The sequence below is a fragment of the Taeniopygia guttata genome, chromosome 1A (assembly GCF_048771995.1).
Source record: "Taeniopygia guttata chromosome 1A, bTaeGut7.mat, whole genome shotgun sequence".
In the NCBI taxonomy this organism is placed as follows: Eukaryota; Metazoa; Chordata; class Aves; order Passeriformes; family Estrildidae; genus Taeniopygia; species Taeniopygia guttata.
Genome location: NC_133025.1, coordinates 15,726,446 through 15,748,467, shown reverse-complemented (window position 1 = coordinate 15,748,467; position 22,022 = coordinate 15,726,446). Strand labels below are relative to the sequence as shown.

The 22,022-nt window shown below is 34.0% G+C and overlaps 1 protein-coding gene across 2 annotated transcripts in view; it reads right to left on the bottom strand.

Annotated features, from left to right (window-relative positions):
* TBC1D22A (TBC1 domain family member 22A) overlaps positions 1–22,022 on the bottom strand; it is a 150,279-nt gene that overhangs the window by 13,701 nt on the left and 114,556 nt on the right. For both annotated transcript variants that reach the window (XM_002187308.7, XM_072920292.1), the window contains exon 12: positions 18,730–18,825. In XM_002187308.7, the coding sequence (XP_002187344.5) occupies positions 18,730–18,825 (96 nt within the window). The remainder of the gene's footprint in view (positions 1–18,729; positions 18,826–22,022) is intronic.

Here is a 22,022-nt window from a genome sequence, read left to right as displayed (position 1 = left end):
CACAATTACATTATGACTTAAATCTTTAACCCTGTTATAAAGCAATCCAAAGGCATTCTTGAGGATGATCATATTCTCTGTCAAGGTTTGCTTCACAAGGTTAAACAAGCAACATTCTTCTAATACTCTCTGCTAAGTTCAGTTCTTAATTTCCCAGTCTACTGTTGTTAAACATAATTCTAAAGAAATTACATAAAAACCAAAAAACAATTCTCATGCAAGTCACAGAGAAATACAATTTTAAAAAACAAAGAACATATTACTGGAACCATGGAAAAATAATAACTCTAAATGGAGTAATTGGAAGCCCTAAGATACATACAAAGATCCTAAGACCCTGGACTTCTAAGACAATTAAAATACTATCACACTTTCTTTATATAATATTTAATTGCCTTTCTTACACATCACTAGACTGATAAAAATAGGTATCCAAAACTCAACTTTGGCCAGTCAGAATCTGAGATTAAATTTGTATATAAGATGATAAATGCCTCAAGTTTCATAAAAAAATATGTGTTTGTAAACCAAAAGCTGAATGAAGGGCTCCAATGTAAAACTAGCACATTTCTTTACTTATCTACAAAAGAACAGCCTCCAGACAAACCTGAGAGAACTGAATGTCTTTTCAGTACAGTGGTGACAATGGGCTAGGTTAATCTATTCTGACTGCTCATTTTTAAGGTTTCCAAGATGAAAGTAATAAAAGTTCTTAGGCCATGACTCCCTTTTCTTGGTAATCCTGGTCCACACACATAAGGAAATAAACAAGTTTACACTCAAACTTTAAAAGAATCCGCACATTGAAAGCAGTGGCCTCTGTCATGGTATCAATATCCAAAGAGCAGTTTGGCCAAGGAACATTCTGACAATTGCACAGCAGCTCCAGAATGGTCATCAAAGATCAAATAGGTATATTTGATATACCTATTTAATAATTTCCCACTATGTAAGGAGAAATATTACTAAAACCAGAGAAAATCAAAATGGAGAGAAAAATACTGTTTTCATAATGATTATTTCAGCATGTGACAACTACTATTACATAAACTGAATATGAGCAATATTTCGCTGTATTTCTCCCAGGTGTTGGGCTCTTGCACCCACTTGGTTTTATAAAATTTGCAATTACATTAAGAAGAAGGTTGTGGCCTTCAGAGATTCAAAGAAAAGCGTCCAAAAAATCTATCTGAAATGGTTATCCAAAGATTCAAAACCACACATAAACCAAATGGGTTTTAAGGACAACATTATACCAAAATTCCTTTTCTTTGGATGACTGGACTTATAGCAACCTTATTTCTTTTACAAAACCATACTTTGTGAATAAAATGTCATTTTGTTTAAATTAATAAACATGACCAAAAAGTGTTTCAGTGTCTGGCAAAAGACCATACTAACAGTTCCAATGGAAAAACATTTCAGTGATGCATTGTGCAGTATAACACATTTGATGGGCAGGTCACCAATGGTAACACATCTCTCACCTGTTTCTGCTTCTTTAGCAAGCAGATGAGAGGAGGAATTCCTGTATTTATCACAATAATCTCCTAGAAAGGACACTACAGCACAGCTTGGAAGATGTGACCTTTTCTCACAGAAGAGAATAAAGACATCAACTACATGAAATATATCTTTCAGAGGTATATTGCTGCTGGCAATTTCGGGTTGCTTTAATAGGCTTGCCTGCGAGCTGGCACTGCCGTAGCAGTTCCGTGCCATGCTCTGTCATTTTTTCTCAGGGGTGGCAATATTTAAGAAAGCTGTTGGTAGACAGCAACAGCTATTAAGGATTTCAGATGCCCCTTTTTAACCTGGTGACCTATGGGGATTAGCCTAAAACTAAGCAAGATGTGTGAGAATTGCGAGGAAAAAAAATTAACACAAAGCTTTAGTGAATCAGCTCCCAAGGACTGGATGGAACCATTGCTATTCATTCAGCTAACAGCAAGCAAATGCTACTGTGAAGAAAACAAATTAAGATGGGATAAATGAGGGCTTTTCATATATTTCAAAAGGGATGTCTAATGCAAAAAACACTACAGAGAGCAAACAAGTTGTGCAAAGATTTTACTCTTTAAGACAGCTGAAAGATCTAACCAGGAGGCTACGATAGTAATAGTAAATCTGCCATAATGACATTTCTGGAAAAAATCTAATTCTGATTTGTTTACAAGGATGACAAAACAATAGGCTTTCCAGTTCTGGTTATTTTTACTGTCTTGCAGTAGCAAAGACACAATTTTGTTGTAAGACAGCAATATCTACATGCACTAGCATTTAAGAAACCATAGGAGAGAACAGAAAATTGAAAGAAAGAAAATTAATCCTCCTCCATCTTCTTGTCTCAAAGAAAGGCATATGTCACTTCATCCTATTACTAAGCTCATACTCCAAAACCTTCTGGTTTCTCTTTGTTCTCTTATCAGTAGTTTTGATTGAGTTTGGTTGTCAAGTGTACAGGCTCCTGTGATTTTAGTCTTCTCCAGGGTTACACACTGATAAGGCCAATAATTGACATTGTTATGCAGCAGGTTCTGCTGAACAAATAAACATGGAAGGAAAACAGTTTTCTTTGTAGAGAGATGTCTCCAGTGACAGCTGTGAATTACTAACTAAATGGAAGTCCTGCCAGTGCATTTAGTTTAGCAGGTCACTTAAATTGCTCAGTATGAACAGGAGTTCTTCCTTTGTTCAAGAGAAATCCTTTTTATATTGAATTTGAGAAAATGCAGAGATCCCTTTGTGGCATTTACTGAAAATAAATTTTTAAAACATTGGTGAGAGAAATATGGGATACAAGAATCAGAAAGTGCTTTTTCTAGAAACTTACAGGATAGTAAAATCAGATTTTCATTGTGTGGGAGATTTGATTTAAAACTTGGACAGTAACAGCAGCACTGTGAAGCAGAAGCCATAAAGCAAGACGTACTGGAAATCCCTCCAGATTATACACACCTAGCATCATATCTTTCCTCTCCTATAGCCGGAATCAGAGCAAACACAACTCTTGCCAACATGTGCAGATGAAGGGGACCCCAGTTCTGTATCCCAGCCTCCAAACCACACTGCTCAATCCCTAAGGAGTTTAGTCCCTGCATCCTTAGAGGCGCATTGGTCTGAACAGAAAATATACATATATTTCTTCTTATTTCATGTAGCCTTCCAGGACAAGGAAGGACACAACTTAGAGGCAGAACAAAATCAGCTTGCTTCTAGAGTTCAATAATGTTATTGGATATGGTGACAAAAATTAAAAGCAATAAGGAAAAAAACCAGTGATTACTCAACAATATTGAACTTTTTTTAATCCCAAATAGTGCTTTTCCTCTGCAACTAGGCTTTACAGAGAATCACAATTTTAGACATATTTACCACTGCAATGTGGTTCAAACACTGTATGGTCTCAGTTGGTAAAGATAACTAAAAATTACTAGAGTCCAAAATGTTTAGAAGAGTCCAGAATGTTTGTAGACAAAAACATTATACATGCTTTAGAAATGGTGACTGACAATTCAATATTATACTCTAAAGCCAGTTCATTATCTAGCTGTTTCAAAAACTGTGAGAGCTTCAGATGCTTTTTATACCTACACAAGCTAGCAACCCTGTATGTCAGGGGGAGTATTACTTGACAGGTACACAACATAAATTTGGGGCTGGTTCCTAGAGTCATAGATGATACTGCCAGAGATCATTACTTATCCTGGTCTGACCTCCTGTGTGGATAATAGGAACTAAACCTAAACATATGGTTAGTGTTTTTTTAAAAATTTCAGGAAAAACATAGATTTGAAATCTTTAAGAGCTACAGAAATTCATTATCAGTTAATGTCTTTGGGTTTTTTCCATATCAAATTTCTCATATATCAATTCACCTGTTGGTTTTCTTTTTGACAAACTAAGTATGTCAAATACCTCAGTCATGATCTCTGAGCCCTCTCTCTGTCTTTGACCTAAGACATCAGAACTGGATGCATTATTGACAAAGAAAGAAAACCACCCAAGGCAAAACAATCTCTTAGGTTCATCAGTTCAAGGATCCAATCACTCCCATGTGCCACACCATCATTCTGGGAGCTCATTAGGAGAGATGTAGAAATCACCCACCCTTCTGAAGCCACACAGCACAGGCTACAGTCTCACACTCCAGAGGTATGACCTATTCTTATTTACTTTATTTGCAATTTTTTTTCATTTGACTATATCAAAATACAGCTTGCCTGAAGAGTTCAACTGAACAAGTGATTCAAGATTTGTTTATGTAACTGCTCTGTTCTCCTCACTTTGTCAGAATGGTAATTCTGTGTCATCTGCAGATTTCTATTATCAGTTACTGTGTTAGTGGAAATGCTGAATAGCCTCATACTGACTCCTACTAAAGAAGCCTCCTCTTGTATATGGTTAACAAAAAAAAGCATTTAGGATGTTGTATTATATTTTTGTTGACACAGTTAAATGCTATTTAAGTGTACAGAATAAAGGAGACCACGTGAAATTATTACATTGCAAATTTGCATCCACCAATGTAGATTCACTTTTTCAGAATTAAAGAAAACTGAAGAAATGAAGCTGTTAAGAATATCGGGGGGGAACTATTTCATTTGTTCTTCTTAACTGATAGTAAGAAAACTAGCTAAATAAATACTAATAAATAATAATTATTAGAGAGATAATAAATAAAGATGATAGAATTTAATACTTGTAATCAAAACTATATCTTTTTTATCTTTCTGATCATAGTATTTTCTTCCCACTGTGCCCTCTGAGATAAAAAAAAAATGCCACACATACAGGAAGCACTTACATGTTACAAGATTTCCATTAAAATCCATAAAGGAAAATGAATATCTACCTTTTTCTGCAGACAATATTAATAACTCATTACTATAGTTAGCTGGACACACTGTGGTCACTAGAAAACCAGTCTCATCACAGTATTATCATGTTGGAGTTTCCCTATTTTCAGTCTTGAAAATTAGGAAAAGCTTTGGATAGCCCACTGGTAAAGTGAGCAAGCTCATCAACTGAAAGAGGTCTGAAAACATTTAACAAAAACTGATTGAGTATTCAAAATCTACATGTAGGCAAAAATAAATTTCCAAAACTATCCAAATATGTAGTTTTCCCCCACTCCGCGCAGCCCCCCGAAGAATCCGACTAGCTCAGAGATAAGGGGCTGTGAGGGGAGGAATACCAGGAGAGGGAAAAATATTCAAAAGAGGCTCTTACCCAGGGTGTTGGTACAGCTCTCTTTATTCTGTGGTGTCCATGTGAGAGCAGGGCAAAAGAAAAGGAACAGGAAATCTCAGGGGTCTATATAGACTTTGGACAGGGTGGGCTTTCCTGGCTCTCCGCCAACCCCGCTGGGGCAGGAAGGAGGGTCCAGGGGTTATCTTGATCAGAGTCACAGGGTCCCGGGGGAAGGGGGGCACAGGGTGCCCATGAGCTCACCGTAACACCAATAGATAAAAATATTTAAAATAATTGTAATTTCTTTCTGAAAAGTATACATAAATAAAGGTAATAAAATGGCAAATTGTTTCATTGCAATTCCACATTCATGACCTAGAGTGTATTGCTTATTGGTGAGTGATCATGTTGCCACAAGGGAAATGATAACACACTCAGCAAGGCTGAAATAGGACTGAAGTATGAAATAGCATCCTTGCAGCCCCAGCAAAGCACAAAGTCAGACTACTTATGGTGACTGGAACCATTTCAAGCCTAAAGCTACCTCATTTATTTTCCAACACTGTGTTGAGATAGCAAAATTGCAGTACGGATTTGGAAAGCCCCAACAGTCCACTGCTGATTCATGCAGTTAAATCATGCTGTTCCTACATTGTATTTATGCTGTCACCACACTACTTTGTGATGGGAGACTTCATTATGGTCAGAGCCAGAGCAAATGAAGAACTACATGTCAAGAGGAAACATCAGTTGCTTGCATGCATAGTCTGAATATCAGGTGAGATTAATTCCAGTGATTAAGAACCATTCCCAGTTACAGATATAGTCACATAGAAGCCTATTTCAATGATTATACAAACATACAGCCATGTTTTGCCAAATGCAAGATTTAGCTGTTTAATTACATGAGAATGGATTATTTACATTGAGACTTTAACATGAGTTTTTATTTTTCTTTGATCCAAAGAGTCTCTTTTTTAGCTGTGTGTTTTTTATACCTTCAGGAACACTGTGGTTTAGATTTTCCAGTGTTTCTTTTAGTGCATCTTCAACAATTCTATTTGCCAACTATAACAACTAACTTGAACAAAATTCCTGGGAATGCATACAGCAAGAAAACCCCCTGGCTTACTGACAAGATTTTATCTGAAAAATGAGATTTGAAAAGCACTACAGAAATACTGTCTACTGATCACCTGTAACCTCCAATCAAAAACTCACCTTTTAATTTCTTATTTCTTTGATCAAATCTTTAAATAAGTTCAATCATTCCACTGGATTATAATTTTGGGTATTGAGTTTCTTTTGCTGAATACCTGAACTTTGGTTGCTATGAAATTTTTAGATACTTTCATCTTTCTGTAAGTAAAATATGTATTTATTCTGTTTCTAATTCTCTCCCCATTAAGATTGTAGAAATGGGCATTATACAAAATAAATGTTACACCATCTTCCAATTTTATGCTTCCAACATTAATAATTTTGTTTTGGTCAACTTTCTCAATGCTGTTGATCTTTACCACACCACTTTTGGTTGAATTAGCTTCAGTATAATTTGTTGACACACTTGACAGTCTGTCAAATATCCACTATTATATAAATATTTTTATCCTAAAGCTCAAATTGTTAAGACAGGAAATTTTATTGAAGTTAAAATATAATAATTCTGCAATTAGGATGAAACCAGTGTTTAATCTGAGAAAAAATAAGTAATTATGATGAAACCAATCAAGATACAGCATGACTGTAATACAGCAAAAATGAAATCTGCACTGACAAGAACACCCAATGGAATTTAGAAGAATCAAAAATCCCCTCTGGTGTCCAGAAGTCTACTTCTGTCAGCTGAAAATTCAAACATCATGGAAAGTTACACATTATGTGCTGTTCAATGCACAAATCATAGTTGGAATGTATATAAATGAACCCATGAAAAAGCAGAGTTGGTTTTTTACCAGATAGCATACACAGCCTCTTTTGGTTTGGATGGGCTTGTGGGGGCTTCTTTCTTCATTTGCTTGGTTTATTAACATAAAGAGACATCCAATGCCTTTGAGGTTTTGCCAGATTGAAAATTTCTGGCAGTAATTTTATTTTCTATTGGTAGAAGGCCTTCTCTGATTTTAGTACTTAAGACTGGCTACGAAGAGCATGTCCAGAATAAAACAGCAATTTTTAAAAACACCAGAATATGAATGCAAAAACCTCAGCTCAGCTTTTCCATATGACTTTCTGTCAGGATTTTATGAGTATTAACAATGATATGTGTAAGTCTTAACCATAAAACAGAAAGAATAAAACCTTTGCATCTTGGTAAAATGCTCTGCAAATTATATTTGAATTGCTCTGCATATTTGCAAAACACTTTGTCTTGAACTCTATTTACTGAACTTATATTCTATTGATTCTCAATGTGCCCAAGTGAATATGCTTTGAAAAGAGGTACGATTGTATTTATGTAGCAGCAGTGTGCCTCTGGATCCCTGAGAGCCTACTCAAAATGTTATGCCTTTTTTTTTGCTCTGTGATCAATTTAACTCTTCAACAGCAGCATTTAGTAAAAATGGTGAATTCAATTTGTCAAATAACTCAACTGAAGCCAAAATCAAATCATTATTCTGGTTTACTTAAAGACATCCAAAGACCTAGAGGGTTATCAAGAAACTACTTTATGGATAAGAGAACAAAAATCAATCTGTATTCTTGCATCCTTTCCAAAGGATTATTAGCCCAGCAATATTCATCACCCGTTCATTCTGTGTGAATACTTCTAACCATATTTTTTTCCTTTAATAAGCAAAATAGAATCGTGTTTCAATTATGACATGCACAATGCAATTTTTAGATGTAATCACAACTACTTAACCTAATCGTTCTTAGAAATTTGTGCCAAAGCCATAAAGATTTAGAAAATGTTATTTATATAAACGTACTGAAAAGAGGCCGCATCTGTTAGAGATTGTCAAGAGTCCTCTGTCCCTAAACAGGTATTTTCCTTCTCCATATATAATTGTCTTTCAAAGTGCTGGAGGAGAAAAAAATTTCCTACCAACTTAATTTTAACCTACAGATTTATGAATTCTAGGATAATATTATATTTTCATAAATTTGAATTCATTGTGCTCTGTGCACATTAGAAGCATTTATGATAAATGTCCTTCTGAATAGCATAGATTTGCTTTTCAATCTCTGTCCTCTGAAGCTAAACATAACAAAACTGTGGTTCCCCTGTATCACAGAAAAAAATGGTTTTGGGCAGTTTGTTTGGGTTTGTGTTTTTTTCCTTCCCAAAAATCCTATCCTCACCCTGTGCAAAACTCTGATAATGTGAAGAAACATAAAAAACATATGGGTGCCATCAGTTATAAGAGTACATTGCAGGTAAGTTAAAAAAAAAAAAAAACAAAACAACCAACAATAAAATATACAATCCACATTATAAACAGCATTGAAAAATCATTTTCTCATCTTGCAATGTCCAAGTACTGTTCAAGTACTTGCACAGAAAAATCCACAGTAGAAAATCCAAAGACACAAAGAATACACACAGCTAAGGAAGGTGGATCAAATAAAAATAAAACCTCATGTTAAAGTCTCAATGTAAATAAGCTGTTCTCATATAATTAACAGCTAAATCTTTCATTTGGAAAGACATGGCTGTATAGTTCTATAATCATTGAAATAAGGTTCTGCGTGACTATATCTGAAACTTGTAATGGTTCTTAATCACTAAAATTAATTTCACCTGATATTTATTTTCTTCATGTACTTTAATGCAGGCAAGCAAGTGTGAAACTCCAAGTACTGCTCTGCAGCTCAGAAAAAAGTTGTTAGCCATCATTAAATATCTTATGCATGAATGCTTTATGACCCAATCAGAATGATGGGGTCAGAATATTTGAATAGATAGATCAGAATATTTGAATCCAAACACTGGTTTCTGTAACACTGTTCATAAAGAAACCTCCTTTAAAACAGCAATGATTATGCTACATTCTGTGCAGACCAGTCTCATTCACTCTAAAAGTTACATTTGCTATTCATTTTTGTTGCTACATCTGGGCCTATTTATTCGGTGGCAGTTCATTCTGTAAGGACAACCTTCAAGAAAAACAATCTCATAAGGGACAAAAAGCCATATTAACATTTTCCTACAATTAAAAACTGCATTAACAAAAACAACAAAGAAAAAAGCACTTAATCTAGCACAAATTTCACTAAGCATTTCCATTAAAAAATTGATAATTAATTCCTGGGGAACACAGGAAAAGCTGACCAATTACATTATAAGGTTAATGGGATTAATCTAATCACATTCAAAATATGCAATTTTCAGGGAGCAAAATGAAATAAAGAATTTGGTAAACTGCAGAACTTTGAAGACAGTATGTAGTCAGTTTCACAAGATTAAAGAGCTGAGATCCTAGAGCTTTTATGGCACCCAGAATTCGAGATAGAAATTATTACTATGCCATTGTTACTGCAATGATCTCTGAAGTTTTACATCCAGGAAAATCTCCATGTCCTCTATTTGTTTTAATCCTTTACATTTCCTTCTTCAAGAAACTCTGATTCTGAACAGACTGGCAGATAGTCAAGGACCAGGTGATATGTTGGTAATACTCTTTTTTAGGGTCCTCTGCTAATTAGTCGCTATGCAAAATGGGTTGTAATGGAAATGTTTAAACCCAATCAATTAAATACAATAAATCAATTATTGGCAAGAATAAATATAAAGTAAACTAAAAATTAATTCCAGAGTTCTCTCAGTGACAGTAAAAGATAAGATCCCTTACTAAATAAGAGTTCAAGCTATTTTCCTATTATAAGGATATAATTATAAAGATATCTCCTATTATAAGGGAAGTGCAAGGATGTATTTCCCACAAGAAAAGCCCAAATTGTGTTCAAATCTGCAACACTAAATTCCTTAAATTCAAATAGTAAGAATAGAGTACACACAAAGGCAAGGGCTCAGATGTCTCTGAAGAGTCAGGTAACTCTGTCTGAAGAAGGAATGCCTGCTAAAGAAACATGATACCTTTTCCATGAAAATATGCAGAATGTAAAGGTATTTTCCAGCAATATTAATTGTATAAACACCACGTCCTACAGTTTTTCTCCACACAACAGCAAGTTTTAGAGGAGTTATGCTCAATATGTCTTTCCCTCTATTGAGCAGTCTCTACTGGATTGCTCCTGGATGCTTCAGAGCTTCCATCCCTCTTCACTGGGGTAACATCTCTGGTAAAAATCAGTACAGGAAACAACATTTGGGCTTGCAAAGAGACATTCACATGCTCAAGCAAGTCTTCACAGAGTATTTAATATTCATACCATTAAATGCAGGATTTAACAGATGAATTCTAATTTCTGTCAATGCCATATTCCTTCATAAATAATACAGTGACATAAATATTTGCACAGGATAGGGTGAGATCAGAAGTGACTAATTCATACATGTCTTTCCACTGACTACAACTGTAATTTAAAATTGACTTTATTTCTAATTTAGACCTGAGTTACAGGATTCACTTTCTTTCACTAAACCTTTATCCAAAGTACATAATGCAACACATTTTCAATCTAACTGGTCTCTGAAACATGAATCATATCTTCATATAATAATTGTACTGAACTATGCAGCTGGTTAACATCTTTGTTACTTAAAAGATTAATATTTGAAAAATAAGGCTGACATTAGTTAATATCACACACAATTGATTTAGAAAATAGAAATATCTGCTCACTTTGTCATATAGCTGCTAAGGGATTTGCTGAAGAACACAGAAGCACTAGAGTAAGAATTCTGTCATACTAATATACGGTATAATGAACTGAGCTATCAAATACACTACATCTGTTGTTAAAGATTTTTCTCTGTATGAAAGAAGGGTTAGAAGTTAATGAATTGCAGTATGTCACACATTAAATCCATCACAAATCTGCACTTTCAGTGCTTACATTTGAACTTTTTAATTCAATGCATAATCTAAAACTGCAACATATTTCCTGACTATGAGAAAAGCAAACTATTCAAATAACAACTTAATTTGAAACTAACTGTAGAAAAAAACCTGATGAAATGCAATTTTTCAAATGGCATAAACATTTATATGCAAGAAAATACAGACTATATCCCTTTTTGGTATTTTTTTAAAATAGTAAGTAAATGTGAAAGTATTACAAACTGACACTTGTGTGTAATGAGTCAAAATATATCTCTAAACTGTTCTGGTAAGAGACGTAAGTTTGTAAGACATTGGCTCTTCAAGCATCTACTTTCAAGAAAAAGTAGCTGGCCATCATTTCAAAATAATTCTTTGTGCTCTTCTTATATCTTACACATTTTCTCTAGAAAGAGCCGCTGCAGTTTTTACAGTGAAGTACCTAATTTCCTTTTAGATGCTCTCAACTGGTGTGCTAGGGAAGAAGGCACTTCTTACTATCTCCCAGTGCCTTGATTTTCAGATTTGTTAAACTCCTGAGAAATAACTGACTTCATAAAAGCCATGTGCCTTGGAATTACACTTAGGTGAGAATAAAAATGAAGTTACTAATTCTCAACACTCTGTAAAAAGTTTACAGTTAGAAATATTTATAAAGAATTAAGATCTTTTAAAAAAATTTAATGTTATTCTACTTATAATAATATCCAAAGCTGAACATCCTTGTCCTGTTTCAGTTTTCCACTTTTCATGCTGCAACCCAAATAAAATTTCTACCAATGCAGCATGCTGGCCCTGTGGAACTAGTCTCCTGCAGCAGGGATTTTGAAAACTTCCTGTTTTGACCAACCTATTTCAGTGCAAAAAAACCCCAAAATCAAAACCAAAAAAACCAACAACAAAACCACAAAAACAAAACAAAACAAAAAAAAACCAAACCAAAACAAAAAAAACCCCAAAAAAACCCTAGACAGATTTCCCAAGATAAGTCATGGCTGCAGTGATTAGGTATTCAAGGACTACTGTTCTTCCTCAAGTGCTTTGGAGAGCAGGGTTTAGTGTCACTGACTGCTGTGATTTATCTGATAATATTAGACTAGATCATATCACAGAATAACTTCTGAGTTTCAGTAGCAAATACATATATTTAAGCTACTTGTAATTCAAAATCATTGTACTTAGTGAGTAATTTTACTATGTGCCACTGTTCCAAATACCTTGCAAAGGAAGGAGGACTTCTGGAAGAGAGCTAGATGAAAGGAGGGCAACAGAAATAGGTAGATTTCAAATTCAGATATTACAAAATTTACCTGTATTACTGGTAGTATATTAAATATTATTTTTAACATGCCATGTTAGAGTAATGTTTATTATTCCTATAGGCTCTTGGCTCAGAAACTCAAGCAAAACAAAATAAAATAGGTGGTGAATTTAGGAGTGAAAATACACACATTCCTAGCTATATAAGATATAAATCAAGAGTGGGGTTGATTTGTTCGGGTTCTTTTTTAAAAACTATTTTCATTGTCCACTTTGCACATTTGAAACCAAACTTTGGGGAGAACAATGTATAACTTAGAAAAATAGGCCTACAGTATAATCAAGAGAAAATGGAAAACCATACAGCAAGAGATAAGTAAGGGAGGGTAGCGTTACAAGTTCTATTTCCTTTTTCATGCTTATTAAGCCATTTTTAGTGTACCATATAAACTGGTCAGAATCTTCCAGTAGCTTTCCAGGCAGAGGCCAAGTTCTCCTCTTAGTACTAGACAAGTATCAGTAGTAAAAGAAGGATGACCTACAGTCTATCTGTTACATTTCAGTTCAATATTAAAATTTTGCAATAGCAATTTCTGTAGGACAAAACCTGTACTTCTAAGACTGAATGCTAAAACATCTTTGCACCGTTCTGTTTAATTTACAATACATTCACAAGTGGAGACCAAGTCAAGATATTCATGACAATCAAAATATGCAGAAGCTTTTGACGAAGTTGAGTAGGGTTAATAACATAGCAGTTAAACTATTACCACTCACATCAGTCTCTGTTCATTAAGCTCTGCATGCAAAAATGAACTCAGCAATGTTATTATTGCAAATTGGCTCTTCTGAACATAAATGATTCAAGAGTGTTGAATCCCAGCTGTCTGCTACCAGTACCCAGAGATTAAGAAGTGATCTCACATTAGGTTGCCAGCTATGACTTTCGAAGTCTAAAACAGCAGAGCTTCCAGTTTCTTGAAACACATTACAATGTACTGAACATCTTCCAAAAGTGCTCCCAGCAGGGAATAAAATCACAGCAGTGTTAGTAGTCAGGCTCTTTACAGTTAGAAATATTTCCATGTTCACAGTTTTTAATTCTTTACCAGTTTTGGAACATCCACAGGAAAGACTGTCTTAGCTTCCATACACAGAAGAATGAGGGCATAACATCACCTAATCATAGAGCTCAGAGAGAAGGAGGCCAAACATTCCTCTATTCAAAAAATGAATCCTTTCAGAAACATATTTTTTTTAACTGAAAAAACATTTTCTTTTACTGCAGGAGCAATGGAAACTAATTTTTTAGCACAGTACATACCAAGAAGTTAAATTAAATTAGATGTATTAGTTACACCTCATATGATATGAAGTAAGCACTCCTATATTTTCAGGCAGAAAAAGTAAATTTTAAAAATTTAAATCATAAACTATGTAAAGATCACAAAAGACTAATTAAATCTCTAATACTGTGGTTGAGTGTAAAAAGACAGTATGAAATTACATTTCTGATATCTGACCTGTTTCTACAGTAAATAATTTCTAGGAAAGATATTAATATAAAACTTTTTAAACTAAATTCCATTACTTATATAGGCAGCAGACATAAATTTGTCTTCTAAGCATCTTGTTATTCAGCATTTATCTAAATTCTAATACGACATACAATTGTGCGTGCATTCATTTTGGTAAACAAGTCAATAAGACTTACTTCCTATATATAAAATAATAATTAAATAATAATTATTTAAAATATTATTTAAATAAGAATAAAGCACAGTCACTAATCCTGAAGATTTATGGCTCAAGTGTAAAGCAAGAGACAATAAATTCAAAGAAAAGTAAAAAGAAGCAACACAAAACTCATCAATGTGACTCTAAGTGCTACTAACAGACTCAAGGCAATCTGTCAAATCTATTCTGGGCATAGCAAAAAAACAGAACTTAGCATGACTTAGACCAAAGTAGCTGAATATTTGCATCAAATACTCCATTTAGGTAAGGTGGCAAAGTGGGAGATAGCACTGCTGCTTTCTTGGAGTGAGGTGGGTGATGAAGCTGTCATCACGGGCTGATAGACTGCAGTCAGCCTCTCACTGCTGAGTCCCAGATGCCATGTAAGGTGCCAGTATTAGTCCATTAAAGGACTCAAAAGAGAAAGTGTCTAAGTTTTCCTTGGTGCTCTAAAAAAGAGGGAGCTCAGGGAGATGCAGAGCAAGAAAGCAAGAAAAAATGATGGACTGAAAAATTATCTTTACAGCTTCTCTGCAGTCTGGGTGAATATAATTGGAGCAAAAATGCATTTGTCAATGACAAAGAAAAGGACAATGCAGTAATAAAGATGTGAGCTGGTGACAGCATGTGTGAAAATGTCTTTTAGACAGACAGAAGAGTCTTAAAATCATGAATAAGAAAAGATCTGCAAGTCAGATTCCTTACCACAACATACTGAATATATTTTTGTAGCTCAGCTATGTCAACAAAATGATAACTTCCTCAAAGTACAAATCTAACTGATAAGCCAGTATGAATTCAACTATTACTAACTTAATTATAATTACCGTTAGCTTATATTTATTTCAACAGTTTAATCTAGTCCCTGAATTCTTGTTTCTGTAAAAATCTTTCAGACATCTTGTGCATTCCAACAGTAAACTCAGTACCCATATTTTTTATTAATAGTTTAATTCCAAATTTGTTCAAAATCATACATGAATATTTTATCACTTAACAGCATCAGATATACACCTCTCAAGAATTCAGGAGAATTTTGGATTTATGGCTGTAGTTAGGAAAATGAGTAACAGCAAGCCAAAGTCTAAGACATGCTGATGAGTAGAAAGGTTTTTATTACTTGCATGCTTAATTATTTAAGCTTAGATACATAAGTTAAATTAATTGCACATTTTGTATTCAAAAGGCATAATTTATCACATTTTTAAAAAGTATTTTTATTTATATTAAGCCTACTGCTTTTTTTTCCTTTTTTTTTTCATATGACACTAGTATGGAACCAGTAAATTAACACAGAATATTCATATCATCAGCAGAAATGTCAGAAACCAAGAATGACCTGTTGGAGTCTATAAATCACTCTGGTTACAAGAGAAAATCTAAGGCAGGACTAAAATTTCTGCCATTTACTGCCTAGCCATTGTATTCCCTGCTCCCCTACATGTGAAGTATAAACTGCTAATCTGAATTTAATAGAGTAACAGAGCTATCCAGACTTCCTCTCTGTACCTGTGTTTGTGGAGCACCTTATCTAGATAAAGAGAGCTCTCTAGAAGTGAGAACCAAGAGAGAATAATAAGCAAGAGAGAATGAAAACTAAAAAAAAACCTCACTCTTTCCCATAATATTAATCTTTGTATTATACATGGGCATGAAATATTTAAAACATCTCCCTGAAAACATGTCAGTTTAATTTCACTGCTATCAAAAAGTGACTCTGGGGAATTTGAAAATTGCTGAATGTAATAATTTTTGTCCTCATTACATAGCATTGTATCCCACAGCTCATTGCATTAAACAGCAAATTTGAAAATGGTTTTATAGCCTACTAGAAAGATTACCTGAATAAGTAGGACAAAATATAAGAAGATTTAAACTCCTAGGAAAATAAAACCATCTGATATTGTGTACTTAACCAAATAAATGGCAGTGAGAGCAATATCTTGTTCAAATGATTCAAAAGACCACTATCATCATGACTTGATTATCCCCTTACAAAAAATTATTTCATTATGTTATTTGAAACGTGAAAAATATGGCAGAGCATCAACACAGTTTTATATGCCTGTCTTCAAGTCTATATATACACCTGTTTAGGTCTATACATGTACATATAATATATACACAAGAACATTTGAACATTTGGAGGCCTGAGTTGAAACATTTATTTCTTCCACCATTCCCTTATCAAAACCTACTTCTCTTCATTTCTTAATATTGAATTCTACAGTCGTATACCAAATATCAAACAATTTTCAAATTATATCACTCTATAGTATGAGTCAAGCCTAACATTCATTTCAAAATTTATTTCTGTGCTACACGACAATACACAAAAGAAGTCCCCAAAACTAAAATCACAGATATTGTGTGTCTGCAATAAGGAAATACTGAGGGATGAGCATTTGGTATCTATGTAAATTAATCTGTTTATATCAAGAAGAATAAAAATCATACTTTTACTAATTGCTTGGTTTCATACATACTTTAAAGAATGAAAATAAGTATCTTAAGAGCAAAGATTATTTTCTATTGCCATCCTGTCTGTAGTATTACTGATAATATACTTCATCAAATAATAAGAATAAAAGTATTGCATAACCAATTCCTTTAAAATTGGTCTTTCATTCAAAATCTGTTCAGTGTCTCTTCTGGCAGAGTGCCAGATGTTCTTGGGAAATGATTCCAACTTAAAATTCCTGTGAGGTCTGTAATACTACTGAAAGAGGTCAAACAGACATGTAAAAGAAGAGCAGGAGTTTTCATAGCTAGCAGAAAAGAACCAGGCCCTCTGACTGACAGGAGAGACTTCCCTTATTCCTGTCATATGCAGAAAAACAGACGCAACACATGCTATGTGCAAGAGAAATGACTGAATGCATGTGATTCTTGGTACAGTTTATGGAACAAAAAACTTCTGTACAAATTGTACTATAGCTGTGACTTCTCAATAATGTGAATTCAATGCAATCAGAGTACTCCAAACAGCATATCCTGAACTCCCCAATTTTCCAATGTAGTTTAAGTGCTTATTACTTTGAAGACTAGGCACTGATCTACAGCTATTATTAACAAAGCAGAAGAATAATGGATATTATTCTTGCCTGTGGGACAGAAGTATCATTTAGAGAATTGATAACACTTTAGTTCAGCCATTTTAAAAGGTCATGTTACACAATAAAGAAGGCCAAGGCTTTTAGTGATAACATATGATGGTGATAAAACTAGCATGGATCTACAGATCCTCAAAATTACCAACTGCATTTCTATGTTGTAAGCAATCCAAAGCAGTATGATAAATGCGTTCCAGTGTATTTCTGATTTCTGTACTTTATATTCTAGTTCACACAGCCTATAAAGAAATTAAACCATACAGGAATACTTTAATTATTAAATAAGTAAACAAATCTGAATGTGTGTAAGGAGAACAAAACCAGTCTTCATAGTACTGTAGCATGGTATTATTTACTTGAAGTATAGTTGTAATAGATTTGGTAGAGAGGGAAATTATGCTCCTTGGTGTGGGAAATTAACATGAAAAATTTAATGGGGAGGATTAACAGTGAACAATTGTAATCAAGAGGTATGGATACCAACATTAGAGATGATTTTGACAAAGTACCATAAATTGAGAAAAATCTGCCAGTGTTAGCAGGTAGTAGAAATTAAAGCTGTTATGTTGTGCCCTTAGGGATTTATTCATTTCAAAGACAGGCAATGACAGCTCTGAATAAATCCTTTCATGAAGATAAAATAGATTGAAGTGATACACAAATTTGCACAATGGTTCATTTGTAGAGGGCCACAGAGTTCAGTGAGCTGGAGAGAAAATAAGCTGGTAGTGGGCCATTTCCCTGGGTAGGCAATGGTGGGGGCTTTGCAGCACAGGCTATTCACATTCAGCCTTCAAACAAGACTTGAAAGCCTTTTAGGCATTCAATGTGTATCATAGGGTAAAATTCAATATAAATACTTCAATGAAAGTGAACTTTCACCAGTTCACAAAAATAATTGGACTTCTATGGATGTATGCAAATGATCTGCCTATCTACCATATTCAAATCTTCTTACAAACAACTTCTTGATATGCTTTTTGCTGGAAAAATGTAAGGTTTTGAAACACAGGGGGCTGAAGTCCTTTAACTTCCTAATGAAAAACAGGCTCCTTATTTTAAAAGACCGTTTGCCTAGCTGTTTTGAAAGAATGAACATGACCTTGTTAGAGAATGTTATATTATACAGATGAAAAATTACAAATAAATTCTTCAGTGATGCATTTAAGATTTAAAAAAATTCACCTTTTAAGAAATCTTGCAAAATACCAAGGTAACAGCATCTCCAGATATCATCTTCTCGAAGTCTGCCTCAGTTAAAACAGCTTTTTTTTCCCCAGAGTGGACAAAGAAAACACATCTCCTACTGTTTATAGTCCATCACTTTACGTCTAACAGTTTTGGAGCAACTCTAACTAACAGCAAGACATTGTCAGTCTTGATGTTCCTATTTTGTCTTAAATTCATCCCCAAGTAATGATAGAAAGGTAAATCTAAGAAATGCCACCCTGTGCTTGAAAAATATCTTCTTCACTTACTTGAAAATCTTTCTCCTCCAGGATCTCTTTCCTCCACCTGACAAGGAAGGCAGCACAGACGTACAAGTGGAAGTGAGAAAAACCTTCTGGTTCAGACTAGAAAAAATAAAAAGAGATCATCCTTTGAATACACAAATAATAATAATTTTGATCACCATATGCCCCAAGTGTATTTTTATGACATTTACTTCTAACTACAAATGTCAGCCACATCTGTCTCTCTTTGTAACAAACATGCTTGCATTTAATCCATGCCAAACCTATTCATTTCTATTATCTCTAACAGGGACAGAGGTGAGACAGCTTCCATTTCTCATATTTAAATTCATTCTTTATTGGTGTGCTTTCCATTTCTGGAGTTGTCCATTAGCTTATATCTGGCATGAATACTGTACTGTCCAGCTCAACACTGTGGTGTGAATATATGTTTAATCTCCATTATCAAGTCAACTGTTCTCTAGCAGTAGCATTTAAAGTATAAATTTTGATATAGGAAATTATTAAGCATTGTAAAAATAAAAATAACTTGTATTATATTGAACTGAATTAGATGTTGTCACTTTAGGAAGAAAACTTAGTCATAAGATGAAACATTTACAGGTTAGTTCTGTATTCAGATCTGCAGCTTTCTGTTCTGGTTCAAGTCAGAAGATTCCATCCCTTTATAAAACTCCCACTAGAAATTTGTATTTTATAATTTCACATAAGAGTTGAGAAAGTTTTGTGATGAAATCTTTAGAAGACATCACTAAGTTTTCTCGTATTATCAAATTAATCTCAGATTTTATTTTCTATACCACTAAGACCTGAAAAAATAATTATGATATTAAATAATCAATGTTATGACTGTGAAATAATGCTATGTAAAATCTCATTAAAATAAAATTTGAAAACAATAATTATAAAATTAAACTACATAATCTGGCAAATGGAGGTATATTTAAATACTGGTATCTATATGATTTACAAGATGTAATTATAGTGCTTAAAAATATAGCAAGTTTTCTCATATTCTTTGCTGGTCATTTCAAAACTGAAGTTTACTCTTTAGAAAAATTCAGTGCTCTGCTCAAGTATAGTGAACTGAAACAATTTCTTACATAAAGCATAACATAAAATACCTATTTTATTGTTGTTTAACCTAGAACAACACGGTATTTAAAATTTGTGCAATAAATAAACTGCCCAGCTACAACAAGTCACAAAGGAAAAATATTCTCCTACTACTACTTTTCCATCTCCTCAATCCTTGACTGATAAAAGACCAGAGTCTTATCAGTCAAGGATAAAAACACCATGTTAACAGCTACAGAAACTACAGACCATCTGATCCACCAAATAAATATGGTTCCAGAAAAGAGACAACACCAATTATTTGGAGGGAAGCTTTTAAGTTTAAAAGTGCACTTGGAACTGAAAACAAGAATAAGCTAATTTTGGAAATACTTTTAAGGAATTGTAGGAAAAATATCTGGATGCATATAAAAACTTGTACTTTGTCTTGTGATTTTTCTGGATGTTTTTCATCAACAAAAGTTTCTTCAAAATGAAGCTCTTTTAAATGAAACAAAATAGGTTTAAAAATGCAATTCATTAGAGAAAAAATGCATATCCCCTACAGATTTAAAAATTCATCATGCTTCAGAGATAAGTCTAGGTACAAAGTATTTTCAATGGATAGTTTTGGACAGTTTTAGAAATTGAGTAAAACAGCTAATGCATAATTGCCTTTTCTAACACCTGATACCTATTACACTTTTCCATTTGCAGTTTTTGAAGTTACAAACAGTTTGATCTCTAAATGTACAGAAATGCAGACTACCAGCTAAAAGCTATTTAAAATCAAGTATAAACAATGACCTTGATTTAAATATTTCAGAAAAAAATCTCAAGGCAGATGTACAACCTTCCAGAAGACTTATTTTGAACATATTACAGATGACTCTGAGCACATTATCTAAGACCCATCTGTCATTATCAATAAAAATCATTTAGATTGTTAACATCACAAATATCTCATTGCCCTGCAAATGCTGGATCTTCTCTGCAGCTGAAATGAAAGGCATTCTTTGGACTGCACTCCCCAAACTTCTTGAATTAGACAACCATCAAAATAATACAAATTCTGTGGTATGACTAGCCTAATTATTGTCTTGTCAATGATTAGTCTAAGCAGCCTTCCACCCTGGATACTTCAACATTTACGGAGTGCTAATACCTCATGCTATTATATTTGTATTTTTATACCAGCTTTATTGTATATTTGTATTTATAGAGATATAACAAGATTATTGTTTAAGTACTCAGAATAATTAAAGCTATGAAATTTTGTCAGAGCTAGGTATTAAACCACATTTCACACTCAAGTTATAGCTCAGACACAAGGACTTCCACTCAATAATTACACATGAATAAAGCAACCTTAAGCAACTCCATTTCCACCACATTACAAAGAGCAGATAATTTAGGCGAAAATAGATTTAAATAATTTTTGCCAAAATATCCAAGCAATCTATGGCAGAAAAAGAGAAAGAAGCCAATGTACGAACATCATGAAAAGTGGAATATGTTGGCTGCTCCTCCAACTTTTACATTTTTGATCAGCCAGGAGCCTTGACTTCCTAGGCTCAGACTCAATTCACTGTCAAAACAGACTCAAGAGTTCCAGTCAGAGAAGAAATACAGAAGAACACACCAGAGAGGTCCATGACAGTAATGAGCCTCTCACCAGGAATGACCAGCAGCAGGTGACTGAGTATAGGAGTGCAAGATATAGCAGGACCTCCCCAGAATACTCCCACGTTTCAAAGGTTTTGTGTTCAGAGATGTCCTAACAGAAGCTGCAGAACATGTCCGTTTAATAGGAGTTAATAGATTTGTCTTAATTTCCTAAATCTTTTTGCAACTGTAAGCTTTTTGGTAAATCACCAAGTCCTGGAACGAAGAATTCCAAAACATGAGTGCATGTCTGGTTTAAACCTGTTCATTTCATTCACAGTAGCTCAGGTATTTGCAGTGAAAGAGTATGAATCACTTCCTGTTCACTTTCTGCAGTCCATTCATATTTCCTTCTCTTTTGCAGACTATTCCATTGTTCCTCATGTACCAGTTCCACCCCCATTGCTCACCCTTCTTAACCATCCTTTCTGTAGTTTTCCCATTTTGAAATAGGGCCTGAACTGTGCATGTAAGTTGCAGAAAGAATATAACTCCCATAGTTCTCATAATGAAATTTTGTTTTTCTTACCTTTTCCAGTAATTCCAAATCGTTGGGTTTTTTTTTTTACTTTTCT